The sequence below is a fragment of the Rhinolophus hipposideros genome, assembly GCF_964194185.1.
Source record: "Rhinolophus hipposideros genome assembly, chromosome: 5".
Taxonomy (NCBI): domain Eukaryota; kingdom Metazoa; phylum Chordata; class Mammalia; order Chiroptera; family Rhinolophidae; genus Rhinolophus; species Rhinolophus hipposideros.
The window spans coordinates 4,594,713-4,617,011 of record NC_138051.1 but is presented as its reverse complement, the minus strand read 5'-3'; the positions used below and the strand labels follow the sequence as shown (position 1 = coordinate 4,617,011).

General features: G+C 51.8%; 1 protein-coding gene across 10 annotated transcripts in view; it reads right to left on the bottom strand.

The window, feature by feature from the left end:
• Positions 1 to 5,601: 5,601 nt before the first annotated feature.
• The window catches only part of GRAMD2A (GRAM domain containing 2A), a 30,811-nt gene continuing 14,113 nt past the window's right edge, over positions 5,602 to 22,299 (bottom strand). For 5 of the 10 annotated variants that reach the window (XM_081050189.1, XM_081050193.1, XM_081050192.1 and 2 more), the window contains 11 exons: positions 13,798 to 13,890; positions 13,032 to 13,089; positions 12,621 to 12,696; positions 11,892 to 11,995; positions 11,215 to 11,313; positions 11,013 to 11,084; positions 10,431 to 10,493; positions 9,285 to 9,429; positions 8,940 to 9,039; positions 7,999 to 8,103; positions 5,602 to 7,751 (listed from right to left, as the gene is read on the bottom strand). In XM_081050189.1, the coding sequence (XP_080906315.1) occupies positions 7,748 to 7,751; positions 7,999 to 8,103; positions 8,940 to 9,039; positions 9,285 to 9,429; positions 10,431 to 10,493; positions 11,013 to 11,084; positions 11,215 to 11,313; positions 11,892 to 11,995; positions 12,621 to 12,696; positions 13,032 to 13,089; positions 13,798 to 13,890 (919 nt within the window). In that variant the 3' untranslated portion in view covers positions 5,602 to 7,747. Of the gene's footprint in view, positions 7,752 to 7,998; positions 8,104 to 8,939; positions 9,040 to 9,284; positions 9,430 to 10,430; positions 10,494 to 11,012; positions 11,085 to 11,214; positions 11,314 to 11,891; positions 11,996 to 12,620; positions 12,718 to 13,031; positions 13,090 to 13,797; positions 13,891 to 14,142; positions 14,279 to 18,178; positions 19,193 to 22,299 lie in introns of those variants that run through there. The other 5 variants (XM_081050185.1, XM_081050190.1, XM_081050188.1 and 2 more) reach the window with 4 other exon arrangements.

Genomic DNA, 22,299 nt, shown 5'->3' with positions numbered 1-22,299 from the left:
AAAAAACTATTAAAATTGTAATACTCATTTATATACCAATTAAAAAAAATGAATACAAGTCACGTTTGACTTTTGCAGTTACGAGAGTTGCTCAAAATGGTTACCATCAGTGTCCAGACACTTCTCATTACAGCGAACTACTGCTTGAGCAACGTTGACCAAAGTGTCCACTTGTATACATTTTTTTGGCACCCCTGGTCAAGTACCCACCTGTCACTACAGGTAGTTATTACCATATTATTGACTATATTCCCTATGTTTTACTTTACATCCGCTTGACTATTTAGTAACTACCAATTTGTACTTTTTAATCCCTTCTCCTTTTTCTCTCATACCCAATCAACCTCCCATCTGACAACCATCAAAATGTCCTCTATATCTATGAGTTTGTTTCTATTTTGTTTATTTTGTTCTTTAGTTTCCACATACAAGTGAAATCCCATCCCATCTGTCTTTCTCTGTCTGACATACTCCTCTCAGCACAGTACCCTCCAGGTCCCTCCATGCTGCCACTGATGGCAAGAACCTATTCCCTTCCATGGCCAGCAATACTCCATTGTATATGAGTATAGTACCACCTCCTCTTTATTCATTCTTCCATCAACAGACACCCAGGCTGCCTCCACATCTTGGCCACTAGAAACAATGCTTCAATGAACAGATGGATGCACTCGTCCCCTCAAAGTAGCGTTCTGGGTTTCTTCGGATAAATACCCATAAGTGAGATTACTGGGTCCTTCTTTGTCTCTTGTTATAGCCTTTGTTTTAAAGTCTATTTTTGTTAGTATAAGTATTGCTACCACAGCTTTTTTGTTTGTTTCCAGTTTCATGAAATATCTTTTTTCCATCCCTTTACTTTCAGTCTGTGCGTGTCTTTCAACCTGAAGTGCGTCTCTTGTAGGCAGCATATGTAAGGGTCTTGTTTTCTTATCCATTCAGCCCTGCTATGACTTTTGATTGGAGCATTTAATCTGCTTACATGGAAAGTAATTGTTGATATGCAGTTATTGCCATTTTATTATTCATATTTTTTATCTTTTTTTTTGTCTTAAAGAAGTCCCTTTAACATTCTTGTAATACTGGTTTGGTTATAATGAACTCCTTTAGCTTTTTCTTGTCTGGGAAGTTCTTTATCTGTCCTCCGATTGTAAATGATAGCCTTGCTGGACAGAGTAGTCTGATTGTAAATGATAGCCTTGCTGGACAGAGTAGTCTTGGTTGTAGGTCCTTGCTTTTCATCACTTTGTATATTTCCTGCCAATCCCTTCTAGGTAGCCTGCAAAGTTTCTGGCAGGCCAAATTCAGCTGCATCCTGTTGAGAAATCAGCTGACAGTCTTATGAGTTCCCTTGTACATAACTGATTGCTTTTCTCTTGCTGCTTTTATGATTCTCTCTTTGGGGCCGGCCCAGTGGCTCAGGTGGTTGGAGCTCCGGGCTCCTAAGGCCGAAGGCCGCTGGTTCAATTCCCACATGGGCCAGTGCCAGATGGCTTAGTTGGTTGGAGCACGTACTCTCAACCACAAGGTTGCCAGTTCAATTTCTTGAGTCCTGCAAGGGATGGTGGGCTCTGCCCCCTGCAACTAAGATTGAACACGGCACCTTGAGCTGAGCTGCCGCTGAGATCCCGGATGGCTCAGTTGGTTGGAGTGCGTCCTCTCAACCACAAGGTTGCCAGTTCGACACCACAAGGGATGGTGGGCTGCGCCCCCTGCAACTAACGATGGCAACTGGACCCGGAGTTGAGCTGCGCCCTCCACAACTAAGACTGAAAGGACAACAACTTGACCTGGAAAAAGTCCTTGAAGTACACACTGTTCCCCAATAAAGTCCTGTTCCCCGTCCCCAATAAAATCTTTAATAAGAAAAAATTCTCTTTGTCTTTAACCTTTGGCATTTTAATTATAATGTGTCTTGGTGTGGGCCTCTGTGCTTCCTGGGCTTGTACATCTATTTCCTTTGCCAGGTTAGGGAAGTTTTCAGTCATTATTTCTTCAAGTAGGTTCTCAATCCCTTGCTCTCTCTCTTCTTCTGGTACGCTTAATGTTGTCCCAGAGGCCCCTTAAACTATCCTCATTTTTCTTTTTGATTCTTTTTTTCTTTTTGCTGTTCTGATTGGGTGTTTTCTTCTACCTTATCTTCCAAATTGCTGATTGGATCCTCTGCTTCATCTAATCTACTGTTGATTCCATCTAATGTATTCATTTCAGTTATTGTATTCTTTATTTCTGACTGGTTCTTTTTTATGTTTCTATCGTCATTTTTGTTTCCTATTTGTTGAAGTTCTCCTTGATATCACTGAGTTTCCTTATAATGAGTGTTGTGAACTCTGCATCTGGTAAATTGCTTGTCTCCATTTTGTTTAGTTCTTTTCCTAGAGCTTTGTCCTGTTCTTTTATCTGGGACATGTTTCTTTGTCTCCCCATTTTGGCTGCCTATCTGTGTTTGTTACTATTTATTAGATAAATAAATAGATAAATAAATAGATAAATAGGGTTGCTATGCCTCTCAGACTTTGTAGAGTGGCCTTTTTCAGTAGTTGTTCTGTGGCTCCCAATGGCGCATTCTCCCTTGTCACCAGAGCTGGGTGCTCCAGCTGTGTCCCCTGTGTGGTTGAATGTGCCCTTCTGTTGTTGGTGAGCCTTGGTTGCTGTTTGCATGTCAGTGTGAGGGATTGACCCTCAGGCTGATTGGTTGTGAGGACTGGCCATGACTATAGTGGAGGAGCTGTTGTGCAGTGGTTGACCCTACACAGCAGGGTTCGCTTCAGTGGGACTCTGGTTCTTGCTCAGTCTGCCCTTTAGTATGTTGTCCTTGAAAGTGGCCATGTGATGCTGTGGCTCTGTCTCAAACTAGCCACCAGGCATGCCAGCCCTGGGGCCTCCTGGGAGGGACCCGACTGCAGGCCAAGTTCAACCACAGCCTGTGCCCTGCCCAGGGCCACATGGCATGAGCTACAAAGCAATATACAGATGACCGCCACTCACACTGGATGGCTCGAAAGGCCAAGCCATGAACCAAGGCCAGCTGTTGCTAGCGCTGGGCTTAGGGCTGCTCAGCCAGAGTTAAAGGACATGCTGAAGCCAGATGCTGTTTGTTTGGGGTTTGTGAACCTTTGAGAGATTTTAGGATAGTCAGCAGCATGAGCCAAGAAAGGCCATTTGTACAGAAAAGCCACTGGAAGAGGCTTATATGGGCCCCCAGGTTGGGTGGGGAAGGGTTTCAGGGAATCACCAGTGAGTGGCAGAGGGCTTAACAAAGAAAGAATGGCTTCTGCCAGCTTCTCCCTCCAGCCCTTGCCCCAAAGGTAGACAACTCAGTTCCCCCCCTTTTGTCTCTGGCCCCTCCCTGAGCCACAGACCCAGCGCTGGAGCCCAGAGCAAATCAGTCCTTCAGCAAGTAAGTCCATGCATGGGCCTATTATTAGGAATGCCTGGGACTGCAGCTGCCCTAGTCTCACTCAGCCACAATTTCTGCTGGTTTTCACACCCAGAAGTTATGGGGATTTGTCTTCCCAGCACTGGAGCACTGGGCTGGAGAGCCTGCTGCGATGCTGGGACCTCTCGCTCCTCCAGGGAGAACTTCTGTAACTGAGATAGCCCCATTTTTAATGGTCACATGCGGGTATGGGACCAGCCCATTCAGTCTCCACCCCTCCCACCAGTCTCGAGGTGGCTTCTTCTGTATGTCCTTAGATGTAGGGCTTCCTATCTTAACCATTTTTAAGTGCATAGTTCCACAGTGTGAAGTACATTCATGCCATTGTGCAACAATCACTACCATCCATCTCCAGAATTCTTAATCTTGCAAAACTGAAACTCTATACCTGTTGAACAATAATTCTCCATTCCCCGCCCCAGCGCCTGGCAATCTCCATTCTACTTTCTGTCTCTATGAGTTTGATTACCCTAGGTACCTCATATAAGTGGAATCACACAGTATTTGTCTGTGTCTGGCTTATTTCGTTTAGCATAATGTCCTCAAGTTTCATCCATGTTGTAGCATATGATGGACTATTCTTCCTTTTTAAGGCTGACTAATATTCCATTGCATGTTTATACCACATTTGTTTATCTATTCACCTGTCAGTGGACGCTTGGGTTGCTTCCACCTTTTAACTATTGTGAATAATGCTGCTATGAACATGGGTGTACAGATAGCTCTGTGAGACCATTTTCAATTCTTTTGGATATAGGCCCAGAAGTGGTATTATAAGTTAGTTCAGATCACAGTTCTATTTTTAATGTTTTGAAGAATTGATATGCCGTTTCCACAGTGGCTGCGCCATTTTACATTCCCACCTACAGAACACAAAGGTTGCAATGTCTCCACATCCTCACCAACACTTATTTCCTATTTCTTTTATAGTAGCCCTCCTAGTGTGAACTGGTATTTGGCTGTGGCTTTGATTTGCATTTCCCTAATGATTAGTGATGTTGAGCATCTTTTCATGTGTTTGTTTGCCATTTGTATGTCTTTTTTGGAGAAATGTCTATTCAAGTCCTTTACCAATTTTTTTTTTTAACTTTTTTTTTTTAATCAAACTGGCAACCTTGTGGTTGAGAGCCCACTGGCCCATGTGGGAGTCGAACCGGCAGCCTTTGGAGTTAGGAGCATGGAGCTCCAACCACCTGAGCCACCGGGCCGGCCCCCTTTACCAATTTTTAAATAGGGTTGTTTGCTTTTTGTTCTTCTTGTTAAGTTGACTTCTTCAACCTCTTTTCATGTAATTCTCCCACTTGATTAGTATTCCAGAGTAGTGCAGATGGTCTCTCTGTTCCTCAGAGCTATATGCACTCTTTCCTACTTTTTTCAGTTGCTGATCCATTTGCCAGGAAGGCTCTTCTTGGCTCTTCACATGACTGGCTCCTCATCCTTTACGCACCAGCTTAAACATCACTTCAGAGAAACTTTCTTGACTACCGTCTAAAACCATCTCCCTATTTATCTCTTATCACGGTTTCTTTCCTTCGTGGCACTTAATCACAGGCTGCAATTACTTTGTTTGTTTACGTATTTACTAGGACCTTACGTTTCCATGGAACCCAAGTGCGATGGAGAGGCAGAGATAGGACCTGGCGTGGTCACTGCTACAGCCACACTGCCTAGCATAGTACCTGGCACATAGTCTGGGGTCAACATTTACTGAATGAATAAATCCCTACTAGAGAGGGCATCTAGGGAGAAAGCAAGGTGGTGTGGCCCAAATGGGAATTTAACGTGCCCGATAATCTAGGCTCGATGTCATAGAAAAGCTCACAGGAGTTTTCTGGTGCTGAGTTTTGGACTTTACTTCCTGAGTCAGAGCACAGTACTATTAAAACCAGAGACATCGCTTTAGTATGCGCATGAGAAATGGAGAAGCATTCTCAGTGTCCCCCCAAAGGAGACAGAAGGCTATGATGGCTTGCTGTGGCCATCCTTACCTTTTGCCGTATGCCTGAAGTATGAGTCAGGTCAGCCAAAGTCCTGTGAGATTTGCAGAACACTTGGGGTTGTGGCAATGCCTTGGGCTCCATCAGTCTCCTTGGTGCCAGCTATGTCAGTAAGAGTACCTTACGTGAGTAGTAAAACGGTAAAAATGAACTCTCCATACCACAGGACACTAGAAAAATCAGGTTTTTTATTTAAAAATATTTTCAGAGGCTAATGCCATAGGAACAACCCAAGGACAGTTGAACCAAACTCTTGGAATTAGAGAAGCATCAGCCAATGCAAGCAGGTCTGAATAAATACACATAGTTTATAAATGAGCACAGCAGAAGGTACACTGGCCCCAGAGGACCGGGCTGGGGGACAGAAGGGAAAAACAGAGAGCAGACCCTGCAGCGGAACAGGCATACCCGTACCCCTGGACTCTAAGAGGGCCCCCAAAGCCACCAACCCGACAGCCCGCCTGCCCTTTCTGAGGCTGGGGCATGGCTGGGTATATTCATCAGCGTTTGGCACAGCCGCCTATGACTTGGCACCTCTCCTGGCCTCTGGTTCAACTTAGCAAGGCTCAGAGAATGGATCTGTTCTCCCTACTCTTCAGCAAGGAATGGGAGGGGAGGTGCTGGGGCAAGTAGGATTATTTCCCTGAAAACATCACGAAAAGGAGTGATGAAGGGGGCTGGTTCCCAAAAAAGATGGCTATTCATCCAGTGTGGCACTGTAGGGAGAACAGAACAGTGAGTTTCACCTGAGACGTACAGATTTGGTGCAAGCAACCCACAAGGCCAGGCTCTAAACATAATCCGGGAACCTGGCATGGGGAGAGGATGAAGAGGCCTCCAGTCTGAGCTTAGGGAGCTGTCACCTACTGTTAGTCCCCCCAATCCTCTTTTGGATTTTGTCACAAACAGGACAGACAATCATGACTCCATGATAAATAATTTCTACCCAGATTTCTCCCCGATTAACCTCTCAGGTGTCTGAAGAGGGGAAAACAGTGGGTATTCTGACACCACCGACCCTATCACCCGTATCTTTCCCTGATACCACTGGCCACCTCACTAAGCCCTTCCAGAACCTCCAAAGGCACTGTCCTAGCAGACAGGAGTCCCAGGTAGGACAGGCCAGAGTTCTGAGACAGGGAGAAGCTTTTCAGAATAGCGACCTTGACAGAGAGGAAGGAATCTCTAAGGCGAAGCCACCATTGTGTCTACCCTTCCAACCCCCTACCTCTCCTGTCCCCAAAGATATCAGACAGACCCCTTTGGCTTGGTCCCTGCACTGTACCAGACCCACTTTGGACACCTCCACCTTATTCATGGAGAACAGAGCCCATGGAACAGCTGCAGGTGACATGAGTGAGATCTGCCCTATGGTGGCCCAACACTACACAGCCAAGCCCCCCAGCCAGCTGCTGCTGGCATATCTGAGATCTCGGTAGTCAGGCAGGCATTAGAGAGCAAGACCTCAGATCAAAGCCACAACCCTTGTCATACCTACTTCCCACCTGTGGCACCTTGGAAACATTTGGGCACACCACGGGGAGATTCAGTACCCATCTGTGATCAAAGGCCCTGCTCCCCGTTTCACTAGGAAATGGCAGCTGAAGATATGGAAGGCTAGACTCTGTTGTCCTTCACAACCCTCGCCACTGTCCCCTGCTGCAGAAGCGTCCTCCCAGATTCAGCCAGCCTTCTCACGAGGGGCCAGAAACGAGCCTCAGCACAGAGCATTCTCTTGTCGGAATGCTGGTCACAAGTCTAGTCCTCTTTCATAGCTTGCCCCCACTTCCCCCTTGGCCTGATAGGTAGGTGCCTGGATCCCTGCAGAGAAGCCCTTTGGGCTCCAGAGCAGACTCTCAGCACACGGGAGAGAGCAGAGCCCACACTGGTGGTTGGGGTTCTGGCCTCTGTCCCACCACTGTCCCACTGGAGTGAGCTGCGTTCCAGGTATCGAAGCATGGCCTTTGTCCCTTGGAGCGGCCCCTCGTGCTCTGCCTGTGTGCCAGAACTGTTTCCAAGGAAAGAGTTATTTTTTTTTTCATTTAAGTGGTTGCTGAAGCTTAGTGTACAGAACTCCTCAGCTGGTTCCAAAAATCTGGCTGTTTGTCCGAGTCCAAATATTGTAGGAGCTCTGTAATCAGGTACCTCACATCACTCATTGGAAGAGGGCGGAGAGGTGGGGAAGGAGGGAGCTGGAATATTTTCCTTCCTAGTCATTCCTGGCCTGGCAGCAGCGTCGATCCAACGGGCTGCTGATGGAAACTAGCACCCGAGCACTCTTCTTGGCGGGATGGAGCCCAAGGCCCAGTGGGTGTTACCTGCACACAGAAGACACACCCAGATCAGAGAGAGGGCCTGGCGGGCAGGGAAGCGCTTCCCCCCTTCGGAGTGCGTCAGCACGGGGGTCTGTGCGCCCTGCACACTCGGCAGGACCTTACTGAGGTCCATCGGCCTGGCGTGTCAAGGGCAGGCTAAGCCCAGCCAGGGCAACAAGCAGCCTGCCTGTAGGTTTAGGTCCTGTCCTTACCCCGAATCCCAGAGGCATTGGGAAGAAAAAGAGATCACCTGTGCCCAGGCACTGGGCCATCCCAATTCAGGGAGCATAACTGCTGTTCCAGCTGGGAGATGCGGAATGCCAGATAGGACGAGGACATGACCAAGAGGCAGATCCTGGAGAAAAAGGGACAAGAGGAGTTGAATCTCTCTTCCAGAAAAGGGCATTTTTAGAGGCTCACCAAAAGTAGGAGTGGGAACTAAGTTACTCCTGCACCTGCAGGAATTAACGCACCCTTTGCCCTGCAGCCATGTTCAAGCCTAGACATCTTTCGTCCCAAAGGCTACGTGGGGATCCTGAGACTCATCTGCAAGGGGGAGTCCTTAACGCCCCTCAGGAGTTCTAGGTTCTTCAGCTGAGCCCTCCTTCCCTCTAACCAGCCACCTTGGTCCTGCACCCTTTCTGGGAGGCCATTAAGATGACGCCGTAAGGCGGTAGGCCCATCCCCCCAGCAAGTGCTGAGGTTGACAGCCAAAACCCAGCCAGCAGACCCAGAGGAAAGGTGATGCAGTGAAGAGCGGGGCAGCCAGGGGCCGGCTGCTCCTGAACCATCCCACCATGCTCAGGCAGAGCATGGTCCTCAGGCACAGTTACAGACACGTCTGCGGTCCCAGAAACTGCCCTAATGGTGGGCAGCGGGATGGCCCTCTCCAATTTTGCTGGCCCTCCCCAGTCCTGTGCAACTCTTCATTTCTGCAACGCTTTCACAGCCTGTAGCTCCTCATCGCACAGCCTTAACCCAAAATTATAGGGTTGTTAAAATAAAAACTGGAGACATTTTGTCTCGGTACAGAAGGGCCTGACATGTGGCTTCCAGACACCACCCAGGAGTTTGCAGTTGACTCAGAATGTTCCCCTCACCCTGGACAGTGACCTCCCCACACACCAAGGCCCCTGCTGCAAACACCCTGACACCCAGATGGGCTGTCCCTGCCCCACTACAGTCACCTACAGCACGAAGAAGACCTTGAGGAGCGGGTAATCCCACAGCCTTGACTGCGTGTCAGCCCTGGGCTCCTCCTCCAGCATCTCCTCCTCACAGACAGCATTTTCTGCAATAAGAGAGCAGTTAGGCATCTTCCTGAGACAGGCAGGACCCCAGCCCAGCACAGGGCATGCCCACCTCCCGCCATTCTCGAAAGCTGCTTGGGCCCTTGGCTTTCCCTTATGGATTTGGGGAAAGAAAGAAAGAGCTCTCAGAAGCCCTGCTGGCTGGGTGATCCCTTTGCACAGAAGTGGGAGAAGGAGAAGCCTGGTCTTTGTACATCGTCATCATGGCCAAGCGCCCTGAACTCACCAGACCCTGGAGCTTTTCTGGAAGGGAAGAAGCCGTCCATGGAGTCCATGGAGGCCCGAGGGATCCAAGGGGTGTTGGCTTGGAGGGACAGAGACCTGGAGGCAGGGCACACTTTTCTCCACTTCAGCTCGGGGGTGAGGACTTCCTGCAGAGAAGGCAGGGAAGCTGTCTTGCCGTGGCCCTTGGGACCTTACTTGCTTTAAGGGGCCCATACCAGGTTTAGCAAAGCTTTCTCCACATATTACCAAAACGGACGCCTAGCAAGGCATGGAAGCAGGTACCCGAGACGGGGGAAACTGTTGCCATAGCCACCACGTGTCTGTCCTATCTGCTCCCTTGCTGTGACCAGCTCCTCTTCTAGGGAATGACGCCTCTGAAGATTGCTGGTGTAGAACCGCGGTGGGAGCCAAGACGGGAGCAAACCCAGATATGTGCTCAGATAAGCTGAGACCAAGAAAGCTCAGCACAACCTGTCTTTGATGGGGTAAGTCATGACTCCTAATCTAGGCTCTAACCACAATGAGCACATCACTGACCTTGGCAGGGGGCACTGAAGGTCCTCATCAACAAAAACGGGAACATCGCCTACTATCTCCCTACATGGTATTGTGCACACTGCATGCTTGGCTGGCCACGTAATCATTCCCAAAGGAGGCTTCAAATACCCTGCAGTCACTGCCATCCTCCATCTCTCCTCTAGAAACTCAGCTCTGCCTACCCAGCAGCTCAGCTGCCCATGGAAACTGCTGGGACATCAGCAAATGTAAAGTGAGTCTATCTGGGACCTATTTAATCGCCTTTGGAATTCTTCCCCTGGGATGTCTCTACCCCTTTAAAGGAACTCTGCTGAAGGAAAGGGGCCGGGTCACTGGCTGTGCCCTTACAGGTGTGGGAGTCAACCTGGGCAGTGTTCTGGGGGCCGGACATCTGTTCTGCTCAGAAAGTCAGCCAATCTGCCAGGACCTGGTGGGTCTGCCCGGTATGGAGTGTGGCGGGTCTAGGAGACCCCCTGACACAGCATGGCCACTGGCTAGGGAGCCTGGCGCCTTGGTTCTGCATTGTGGACCCCTGCCTGGAAGACCCTGAAGCCTCAGAGCCATGAGCAATCTCAGGCCAGCAGCTTTCGCTCCCAGCCTCAGCTCTCACCAGAGACTCGCACTCAGGTTCCTCTGGAAATTCTCTTACACTCAGACTCTTCTTGCTGGAAGGCTGAGGAGGAAAGGGAACAGGGGTCACTAGTCCGTTTCGAATAGGCAAGGTCAGGCATGGGAAGGTATTAGCATTCTCTATGAGAGCTTGACCCCCACTCTGGGTCAGAGGGAGCCTAGCTCCCAGAGTTTGCAGGGGTGCCCTGTTTAATACTGGAGCAGAGGGGCAACCAAGGCAACCCACTCTCCCATGCTGCTGCCCCTCCCCCTTCCTCACCACAGGGCCGAGAGCTGCAGGCCTCCTAGGAAGCAGCCCCATGCTCCTGTCTGTCTGTACACTGCGGAAGCACAAGTGACGGCATATACACGGGGACACACAAGGGCCCACTGGCCTCAAAGAGATGCTCACAAATGCAGACACACAGTCCAAGAACTGCCTCTGACACACTGAGCCTGAGCCTGTTACTCCCATCTCCCTGCCCGTTTCCTACCATAAGATGGGCCGACCTCCCCTAACAGCCAAGCCCTCAGTCCAGGCCTGACCAGACTCCCTGGCCTAACTCCTCCTCGAGCTCCATACCTGGAGGTGAGTGCAGACCCTCCTCAGCGTGTCATATACGCTGTCCCGGGAGAGCAGTGACACAAAAATGTACTAGGACATGGAAAACAAACAGCAAGAGGTGGGGTAAATAAGATGTAGGAGTGTGCCTGAGTCAGGCGGGGGGGTCTTGGGGCTGGGCTGGGGAGACTGACCAGGGAGTGCGTCCCAGAGACCCACTGACCTTCTGGTTGGTGTTGGTGGTGATGGCCAGGCCATTAGGCAGGAGCCGTGCCATCTTGTGTTTTTTGATCATTTGCACAGACACCAGAGGAATGACCACCTAAGGGGGAGAGGCGTGCTTCTGTCAGGGCTCATTCCCCAGGACAGGGTCCCTTTGCTTCTGGCAAGGGCCCCGGCCCCAGCTTGTAATGAGCCAAGCCCGGCCCCACGTGGGAGAGTATCTGAGCCTCCCTGTGTGCATGCAGGCTCCCCTCCCCGTCACCGCCACCACCCTGCCCAGCCTTGGCAGCACACGCCACTCCAGGCTTTTACCCTGTTTTCCAGGAGGTCAAGGTTTTTCTGTGAATCCCATCCTCTAGTAATGGGGTGCCCTGACCACACTTATGGCTCCCCCTAACCATGACGTCCCACTCTGGTTCTGAAGGCATTTCGGAGGCAGAACAATTTGTCTGTGAACTGCTCAGGCCACTTCGGGCCAGAGGTGGAGTCTACACTTGGGGCCCCTGTTGTGGAAGGGGCCGTGTTGACTGCGGGTGGGGTGCCTCACAGCTGCCCCTGCAACCTGTGAGCGGCATCACCGTTGTACTCAGGCGAGCTCACAGGGCGGGGGGCCGTCTCTTCCCTGGGCTGGGGCCAGGGCCTCCCCGCGCTGTGGCAGCCCTTACCACTCATTACTACCTTGATATCCTTGCCAAAGATGCTGGCCTGGAAGCACAGCCAGTTGGGGGAGATGTAGAGCCGGCCCTGGAGAAGAAGGTCCCTCTGGAGGGCACAGGAGCACACTGGGAAGTCACAGGAGAGGAGACTGCCGTGAGCAGGTCAGCTGGCAGCCCCAGGGCCGGGCTCCTCACCCACAGGAGTCCAGAGTCGAGCCTCAGGGACTGTCTTTCTCAGAAGAGCCCCACTCCTCAAACAACCCCGCTCACGCACCCGAGTCCTTTCCTGAGAATCCTAACTGCCCCAAGCCCCCCCACAGCAGACTACGAGATGTTTCCTGTTTCTCCATCTGTGCCCCAAAGGGGCCGGGCAGGTTTCTGCCCTGGTCCCCCAAGCCTGGATTCTCACGGCCTCAGGCAGTATCCCCTGCCCTGCCCTACCCTGCCCTGCAAAGGGGGCCTTGATGGTGCAAACGCTCCCATGTTCTCAGGAAGAGGCCTCAGCAGGAAAGAACAGTTACTGATTAGAGCAGAACACAAATAACATGTCCTCAAGAAAACCTTCACAAATTCTACCGCATATCTCAAACCAGCCCCGTCTTCTCACACTTTTGAAGAAAAAAGGACCAACCACATGCAAAGGGCAGCCTGTTCACATTTCTAAATCTCGCCTTGGAGGCCCCAGGACAGGACCTGGGCCTTGGGCACTAAGGTACCTGTGCAGGCACGCCAGGCCAGGAAGACAGCTCACCTTTGAGAACCACCTCCTCCAAGGGGATGTCCTTGAACAGCTTGTGGTACTGCTGGTTGTATTTACTCAGTAGTGTCTGCAAACACACGGGCTGGGGCTGAGAAGTCCTGGGAGATCAGACCACCAAAGGGGCCCTGATCCAGCCACCAGGCCCCTGGGGACTTAGCATGAAGCAGCCGGAAACAGCCAGTGGGTGGAGGGGGCTGAGTTCTAAGCACAGCTGGTCTCCTGGTGATGCTGGGTCCTGACAGGAAGTCTGCGACTGGAGGGGGATACAGCACTCCCGCCCAGGAGGGGGCCCCCACTCAGTTTGCTTTTGCTTGGTGGTCAAGGAGCCAACAGTCACCGAACTCAGGCAACCCAAGGCCCCTCCCTTGCTGCGCAGCAAGAAGTCAGCCTCCGCATACTTACCTCTTCTCGCCGGCACTTCGTTATCTCTTCGCCCTTCAAGACTTGTGGCCAGTGCAGACTGCAAAGGAGACATTCCATTCCAGGAACGAGGAACCCTCACGTCCTGCCCATGTGTCCTCAGTGCCAGTTCTGTGCTAGCTTCAAGCCGGAAGCTTGGGCCAGACACTGAACGGGCCTCCTTCAGGAGCCCCAGCTCAGGGATAAGCACAGGGAGTGAGCAGCTCGACCCTGGGGAAGGGCAGCACTGGATGCCTGAAGGGCCACACAGGGGCTGCAGGAGCCCGTCCTCCCAGACAGCTGTGAGCAGCGGCCCCACCCCGGGAGGTACGCTCAGCCCGAGCCTAGGTCTCCGGGAGATGCTCAGGAGAAAACCCTTCCCCGTTGCTCTGGCCAAGGGGTAAGTAGAGGGGCACACCCAGGAATAGATGAGCCGGAGGCACAGGGATGAGGACCCGTTTGGGGAGTGGGTGAGATGGAGGAGCTCAGCAGTGAGGATTCAGCAGACTCACCTGACCTGACAAGGCCTCCAAGGCTGGGGAAAGGGGCAGGGCTGACACGCAAAGCTGTCCTTAGCCAAGTTGGCCTGAGGACAGGTGGGCAGGGGAGGAGGCTGGTAACCTGCTAGCTCCCAGCGCGCTGGGACGGCCTGGGCGTGGGAGGAAGAGGCCCTGGGCAGCTGGGCTAGACCCCACGCCCTGCCTCAGCCTGAAGGTCACCTCCCGAGGGCTCCCACCCGCCACATGTATCTGACTTGGCAGAGCCTCACCTGGAGTTCAGGGGTGCCTGGACCCTGTCTAGCTTCTCTGTGCAGGACACAGGGCTCTTCAGAGAAGCCGTCTTTCCATGCATCTGGTGGTTACTAAGAAGAAACAGGCCCATCAGGAAGGGGGCGTTCATGGGAACACCTTTCCCTACCAGCTGCATCAGACCCAGGGCAGCTGCCTCTGCCCACCACCCAAATGAACCCTGCTTTTCAGGGCGAGGCCGACGATATCACAGTCCTGAGGCAGCAGCTCCGGCCGGGGGGCTCGACAGGTGGGAGTCTCACAAGTTATCTTTCCTATAAGCTTGCAGTTCAGTGTATGCCTGGGCTGGAAGAAAACCAATCTACCTCATCCAAGCGCCAGGCAGAGTTAGGCCGCTGGCCCCACCCTCAAGGAGGCACACTGGGAGGGAGAACGCCGAGACCTGCTCCCAGCTGAAAGCAAGTTTCGGAAGCGCCCAGGCAGCATTACTGTAAACTGTCAAGTTCTGGGAAAGGACACTGAGCACAGGAAGCCTTATCAGACCTGGCATGGGAAGAGTCAAAGTCGGCCGACAGGTGGTGTGCGGGCGGGGATGGGAGGGGCTGCCCCACCAGGAAGTCGCCATCGGTTGCCTTTGGCCACTCAGGGTAGCTCAGCCTTCAAGCCAAACCATCTCAAAAATGTCCCAGAGAGAGGGCCCTTTTCCTGGGGGAGGGGGAGCAGCTCCTCAAAGGTCAGTGAGTTCATGTCTCCACTAAACAGATCCACACAATGGGGTTCCCCCCTTTCTGCCCCTTCAGGGAAGACAAATTTGAATAAATCAATAAAGCCTGAGCAGTCAAACTAGCCCCCAACTGAGTGGGCCCAGGGGCTGACGGGAAGAAGGGGGAGGCAAGAAGCAGAGCCAAGGCAGGGCAGCTCAGTGGTGGGGATAGGAAACAAGTTCCTACGCAGTGGTCTCTTAACAGATAAGGAGGTGGGACCTGGAGCCTACAAGTCCTAGTCGCTGTCAGCTCTGTGACTCGGGCAAGACAAAGTTCTCTTCTTCGAGAACAGAGTTACAGACTCAGGGCAGCTCTGCAGGACTCTCAGAGATTATTCAGTCTGACCCCCTCCCACCATACCATTGTACAGATTAGGAAACTGAGACCCGGGGAACAGGCTATATCCAATGTCAAGCAGGGAAGAGGCAGGTGACCTCACCCACAAAATCAGCCCAGCCACAGCCATGTAACCTGGTGACCTCTATGGAGAATTTGGTATATACATCAGCATATGTTTCCTGAATCTTGCGAAGTGACAGGTTGTACTAGTGATTTGACCCTTTGACTCTGACAGTTAATCTCTGGATTTCTTTGGTTCTTTGACTCCGAAAGTTAATTTCTGGATTTATTTGGTTTTATCATTTCACATTTCACGGAGGATTCCACCACCACCACCACCACCACCACCACCACCACCATACCCCCTTCGGTTTTTCTTTTCTCATTTTAGGAAATATGAAAAATATAAAATATATAAATACAATGATCCCTGAAACTAATAAAAAAATAAAATAAAATAAATAAATAAAATAAAATAAAAATACGATGATCAAAATCACCCATAAGAAAAAAACTCCCCCCAAATCACCCAAAGATATAGTTATGATAGACATACAATTTATGAGAGTGGGATTACATATCATATCATTTGTAAGCCCTGTTTTTGTTATTTAACATGATTTTATGAGAAATTCCCCATGTCAATATCCATTCCTAAAATTCTCAGAAGTGAAATTAGTGGATTGAGAACAAATATTTCTCAGGCTCTTTAGACCCACTTCCAAAATGCTTTCCAGATGCTATACCAATTGACAAGGTCTCAGCACTGTGAGAAGGTCCCTATGTCCTTACATCCAAACCCTACACTGGGTATTATCTTTTTCTCATCTTTGCACATTTGAAAGGAGAGAATATATTGTTTTCATTTCAATTTCTGCTTACTGGTATAGTGACCATTTTTCCCCTAAATATATATTAACCATTGAACTGTCTTCTGTGAATTGTCTATGAGGATTTTCATGTTTTTCTTATTGATTTATATAAATTCTTAATTGAGAATATTAATCCTTGATTCATCGTTTTTGCTAGTATTTTCCCGTTTGTCATTTGCCTTTTAGTTGTGTCTGGTATGGTTGCTGTACTTGTTTAATTTCTGTGTGGCAGGTTCCGTCCATCTCTTCCATCCCTCTGTTCCTCACTTGCTTTGAGCACTTTGATAGGAGACGCCCCTGCGGTAGATGTATAGGTCAAACCCCTGAGCCCTCAGAGAGCGTGAGCCCTGCAGCCCATGAGCCCACTGGGCCTGCAGGGACGAGAAAGGCATCGGCCCCACTCTAGAGAACAAGCCCTCCAGCCTGGAGACCAGGGGATAAAACAGGACCCCAAGGGGAAGAAGGAACTTGGCCCGTGGTTTCAGAGGCAGGCAGACTGTCCCTTAGGCCCCAGAGAGTGTGATTTGAGTTGTCAGGGCTACAGGAACTTAGATCCCTGTGGAATGAAAGAGTTACAAAAGGGCTTCTCGAGAAAAGGAAGCTGAGCCTTACCAAAGGGGTAGGACTATCATGTTGCATGGATTCCATAATCTAACCTTGCATGGATAATCATTCCTTTGCATGCATTCCACACCACTCATCTTTAGGCCCAGGGAAGGGAGCCCTCCCTCTACCCTCCCCCGCCTAGGGAGGAGCCCCTGCTACGTCACCCACAGCACTCTGCTGTCAGTGAGCTCTAACTGTCCCCCTCCAGGGGCTCCAAACCTCAGAGACTCTGCCTCCTCCCTCACTGAACCCCCTGAGCTTGAGCACCAGTGTGCTACGGGCACTTGTGACACGTGTGAGGAATGACCGGGAGGAGACAGTGTGAGCAAGGTGAAGAGCAGAGGCTGGTGGAGTGATGGGCCAGGAGGAAAACAAAAGAAGGCCGTGCACCTTCCCACAGTGTCTCCATGAAGAAAAACACAGCAAGAAACAGGCGTCACGTGGTGACACACAACTTTCAAATGTCTACCGTGACAGCCAGGCCTTGGCGTGTGGCCAGCAGGACGCTTACAAGCCGTGCCTGCCCGTCCATCCTCTGGAGCAGCCCCCCCCTGGCTGCCCCGATAAGGCTGTGGATCCAGGGGCCCTGCTGCGGCTGAAACGCACTGCTTTCAAAATTACCTTCGATTCAGGCTTTCTACTAATTTGTCTTCTCCCCTGTAGCGCGGGTTTGTTCAGATAAGTGAAAATAAAGAAATGGGAACAACGCCAAATGGAAAGGTCTGGGGCCGAGTGGTCATCAAGCATTCACCAGCACATAGCCAGACGGGGAGGGGCACCCAGGGACCAACTGGGCCCATCCAGAGGGCCACGAAGGAGGCTCCGCAGAGGAGCTGGAGACTGGGGAACTATGCTGGTCCCTGGGCCCCGTGACAGCCTGCGTCCATCCATGCATAGACGTCCTCCGGCGAGTGGCTCTTATCTGCGGACTTTGCTGTGGACTGCCCCGCTGCCCACCCATCTCCACCCGACCTCCATGTGCAGACTGTGGAGTTCATAATATCGGGGTCTTCAAATCCATATTTATGTTTTCAATCGAAGCCACGAAACGTATCATTCTTGTCATGAGGGGGATGGAACAGCGGAGGCCCAGTGTTTTGGACATTTAAAGGGGGTAGAAAAGGTTGTACAACCCCTCCGATGAGGCCCTTTCACCCTGCTGAGCCTGGCCCGAAAGCAGGCGCCTGTCCAGAGGACCGGGCATGTGCCCGCTCTGCCCTGCAGTGTCACTGGCCAGTGAGGAAACTCAGGCCATCTGCCCATTCTTTCATCCCTTCTACAAGTACTTACCGAGCTCATCACACTGCAGAGAGGGCAGGATGGGCAGGAGATGTCAGGAAGGAAACCAGACCCGTCAAGTAAGGGGAGACCCACAGGGGTAAGGAGAGGGAGAGAGGTAGTGGGCAGGGAACCCAGACATGAAGTCAAGCTGCCTCCCACAGAGCTCATGGACCAGGGCCCTGGACACCCAACACACGCACTCTGCTCTGGCTGCCTCTCCTGGCAGACGCTCCCACACATACACCTCTAACCCTGACATCTTGGCCCTGCCTATACCCAGCCTGCTCGCTTCTGAGCAACCGGGATCCCTGACAGGCTCTGTCCTCCGGTGGGAGCCAGTCTCCCACTCATTCCTCTCCCCACCACCCAACCAATCAATCCCAAAGGCCACGGAGCCTCACTTACCACGGCTTCACCCACAGTACCCGCTACTTCCTCCATTCCCACTGCACCACACAAGCTCAGGCCCCCACCGTCTTTTTCCTGGATACTGACAACAGCTTCCTAACTGCACCTGCCGCAGCCCTGCCCTTACACACCTGCCCTCTGCCTTGGTGGCATCCACACTGCCAGCAGAGGCCATCTGGGGCACGGATCCGATCAGGTGCCTCTCCTGCTGAGTTTCCTTCTTTAGTTCCCTCTTGCCGCCTCAGCTGGGCTTCCCGATCTTCCTGCTTCCCTTTCCAGGCTCAGCCCTGCAGCTCTGCTGAGCCCCTCTGCTTCCTCACCTCAGTAGCCCTTCACACCTGCATGTTCACTGTACCGGAATTCCTTCCCCTGCTCATCTACCTGGGGAATTCCCAGTCACCTTACAGGTCCCCGTTCAAAGGTCACCTCCTCGGTGAAGCCTTCCCGGGTTTCCCTCCGCAAGAGCTAGGCGGCCAGATCCTCCTCTGTGGTCCCTCGTCCCCATTTCATGCTGCTGCCCTGTGCTTGTCGTTTTATACATCTGCGTCCCCCAGTGGGGTATGAAATCCCCCAGGGGCATGTCTTAAATATCTGTGTCCCCAGCACAGCAGGCACCCAGTGTTTGTTATGTGAATGAGTGAAGGAGAGGCAGAGAAAGGGAGATGATGACACACTAAGAGGGAGGAGAGGAGGAAAAAAAGCAAGGCAGTAAAAGTGAAGGGGCACAGAGAATGACTGACACCCAGCAGGAAGGGGGAGGGTGGACAGGAGCTGATGGGTCACCCACAAGAGGGCCCCTCCCTCTAGGAGCCCTTGCCTTTGGGGAGGCAGCCGGCCCTGGCCCAGTGCCACCAGGTACTCAATCTACGTGGCTGACTGATCAAAGCGGGAGCTCGGGTGGGAGGCAGACAACAGACAGAAGAGGATTAAGTGGCCCAGACAGGATGGGATGGGGTATTTGGGGGAAAACACAGGCCCCTGGTCCCACTAGGCCACACCCCCCGGGCTCTGGCACATCCAGGCAACACTCCTCCAGCTTACCCAGCCTCCTGGCCCTCTCTCCCCCACCCCCGCCCAACCCTTCCTAACCACCTCCTCCAGGACCCTTCCAGGCCTCTGGCAGAAGCAGTGCCATGGCTGGTACTGAAGCAGGAAGCCGGGCCAGGCCTCGCAGCCTGAGCCAGCTGGGCCTTCGTGGTCACATGGGGACCCCCTTGGGCATCTCCTCCTCCAAGGAGATGCCTACACTTTCTCAAGGACTTCTTGTGGACGTGTGAGATGCTAGAATATCTGGTGGGTCCTGCCAGCTCTTCTCAAGGCCAGGCCAGGGACAGCTCCACCTTTGTCCACAGCCAGCCAGGACGCTGAGCCCCAAGGAACGCCAAGGAGGGACCTTCTCTTCCAAACAAAAAACACATCTTAGTGTAGGCGCCTGACAGCACAAACCCAGAGACCACGGAAACAGCCATCTAGGGACAATTTGCTGAGGGGACCCCTTTCCTGGAAGGAACTGGGGCTCAGTGGCCTGAACTTGGTGCTGCTCCAAGCCCCCCCACAACCTGGTTCTGCCCGTCTCATCCACCTCTGCCTCTTAGTCAGCACACAGCTCACCATCTACTTCAGAGAAAAGAAATCGTCCTGTTAACTCGAATGTGTGGCCTGTAGGGGACCCATTGAAATCACTTGTGAAGCTTCTTAAAAGAACAAAAAAAATGATGCCTGAGCCATATCTCAGACCAATTAAATCAGAACCTCTGGGGGTAGCATTCAGGTGGCTATGTATTTTTAATTTGTTATTGGAAGTATAATTTACATATAGAAAAGTACACATAAAGTCAGTGTGTAATTCAGCACATTTCCCAAATGGAACATAGCTGGAAGCCAGCCCCTTAAGCCCCTCTGCTCCTGCCAGCCTCACTGCCCACTCCCATGCCCTCCCTCAAGAAGAGCCATCCACTCAGATTGCCTCTGCCTCTTGGGGACCTTCTTTGAATGGAGTCACACCGCTCTTTTATGTGGCGCCTTTCACTCGACAACAGGGTGATATCCACCCAGGGTTGCATGGAGCTTTAAACTGCATTTCACTAGGGTTTAGAACTCTGTTCTATGGACATACTATAACTGATTTATTCATTGTACTATTGTACTATAGGCATCTGGGCAGTTTCCAGTTTTTGCCTGTTACAAAAGTGCTGCTATGAACATTCTAGTACCTGTCTTGTGGACACAGGCATTCACTGCTGTGGGTAAACACTTGGGATTGGAATTGCTGGGTCATAAGCTGGGCATATGTTCAGCTTCAGGCTTTTAAATTCTCTCAGGTGACTGGTCTTCAACCACAGCCAGTGTTAAGAAACCACTGATGAACCCTGCCCTCACCCCTGCTTTCCTGTGGCTCCTGGTCCATGAGGCCAATCGTCCCGCCTCTGGCTCCAGGACCCCGACCCTCCTGTGCCTTCACCCTGCCCCTCTGGAGTTCCAGGAACATCCCTGTCAAGATAGGAAATCACACTGTTAATAGAGATTTCCTTCATCTGTTAAGAGCGTGTTTGCTAAGTTGTTCCAAGGAAGTAAGAAACCAGCTGTCCGGTGTGGCCAAAGACGGCTCGGAGCCACACTGGCTCCTGTGTTCTCTCGGGGCCATACTCCCGACAGGCCTCCCAGAAGCTGAAGAGACCTCTCCCAAAGGGAAACTGGAACTCATGAGGCTAGACTCAGGCTCATCCTCAGTATGCTGAAACTTGAAGGTAAAAGGTAATCTTTTGCAAAAAGTAATTCTAATATTTCTTACAGAGGAGCTGCGCCTCACTTTTTATTTTCTCAGTTAGTATTCCGTGTCTAGGACAACTGCTTTGCCCTTTCTGCTGAGTACAAAAGTGGGGGAAATCTCATCATTGAATTCCATACTCAGGTAAGGGGGGAAGGTTCACTGAGCTGAGGGCCACGTGCTGGGTCCTGATCCAGTTATCCCGCTCGCCAACCCCAGCTCGGCGCTGCCACAGCCCTGTTCTCAGGAGTTAGCTTGAGAACACCTGGGCCAGGAATGTGCTTGTTTCCCTCTACTACCTGCGGCACCTTTGAAATGAAGGGGGATGTGCAGTGCCAGATGTCCTGCTTCCCAAGATATCGTGGTTTGTACCAAATGACACTGGCCACAGCCGACAGAGCCACAGGGGTGCCCCAGATCCATCGCAAGCTGACCAGCACCCTCTTCAGAGCGAAAAGATGAGCAGGCCCATCAGATTCCCTTTCTAATGAGTCCTAACTGGGAAATGTGAGATGTGTAGGTGTGAAGCCAGACGCCGTGCCCAGGCATGCCGGAGCAGATTCTCTGGGTACACCCAAGGATCGGGCCTAGAGTGAGGGAAGCAGGGGCAGAGAGAAGCAGGGGGCATGGACCACGCCCCCAGTCTGGGGGCAGCAAAGACGGTCTGCTCCGCGTGGCTGCCCATTAACTTTGAATTCTGCTTCCAGTACCCCAGCGCTTGCAGCCATACAAGAAACCCCCACACCGGGTTTGTCTAAAGACTGCAAACCAGGGCACACAAGTGATGTCATTAGCTTATTAATGGGGGGCAGGTGATACTACTCATATCTCGGGTAGAGAACAGAAGCTCAGCTGGGTTCAGTGACTTGCCCATACATAGTCATTGGCAGGGCAAGGACTCCATGGAGGTCTGACACCCAAGCCTGGGTGGTAGCATACCTCCTCCCACCCCAATGGGTAAACTAAGTCAAGCCCTATTAGCTGAGGGAGCCCCTGGGGAGCAGGGGGGTGAATAGATCTGGCTCATGATCTCCTCTAATCCTCAGTTCAGCTCTAGTTCTGTAAAGGAGATGCCATCTCCCCATTATACAGATGAGAAAACTGAGGCACAGAAAGGTAAAGCACCTTGCTCCTGACCACATAATTGGAAAGCAGTGGAGCTCGAATTCAAACTCCAGTCTGGTTGAAAGCATACACTCTTTCTAACGTGGCAGAGTTGGGAGGGCTCGAAGATCCTAGACTTCCGCCGTCTCCTATAGCTTTCCCTTGCTTCAAGGCCAGGCCTCAGCTCTCCCCAAAGGCCCCAGTAGACGGGGACTGGGGGGACACAGAGGGGGTCTCTTAGGCTGAGGTGACTATGCAGAGGCCCCTCTGGGGAGGGGAGTTCCCTATATCAGACCCCCCCACTCCAAGTCTTTATCTCCTCTACTTAAAGAACCGAACGAACGGGGAGAGCTAGTTGCTCAGGTGGAGACGTGGGCTGGC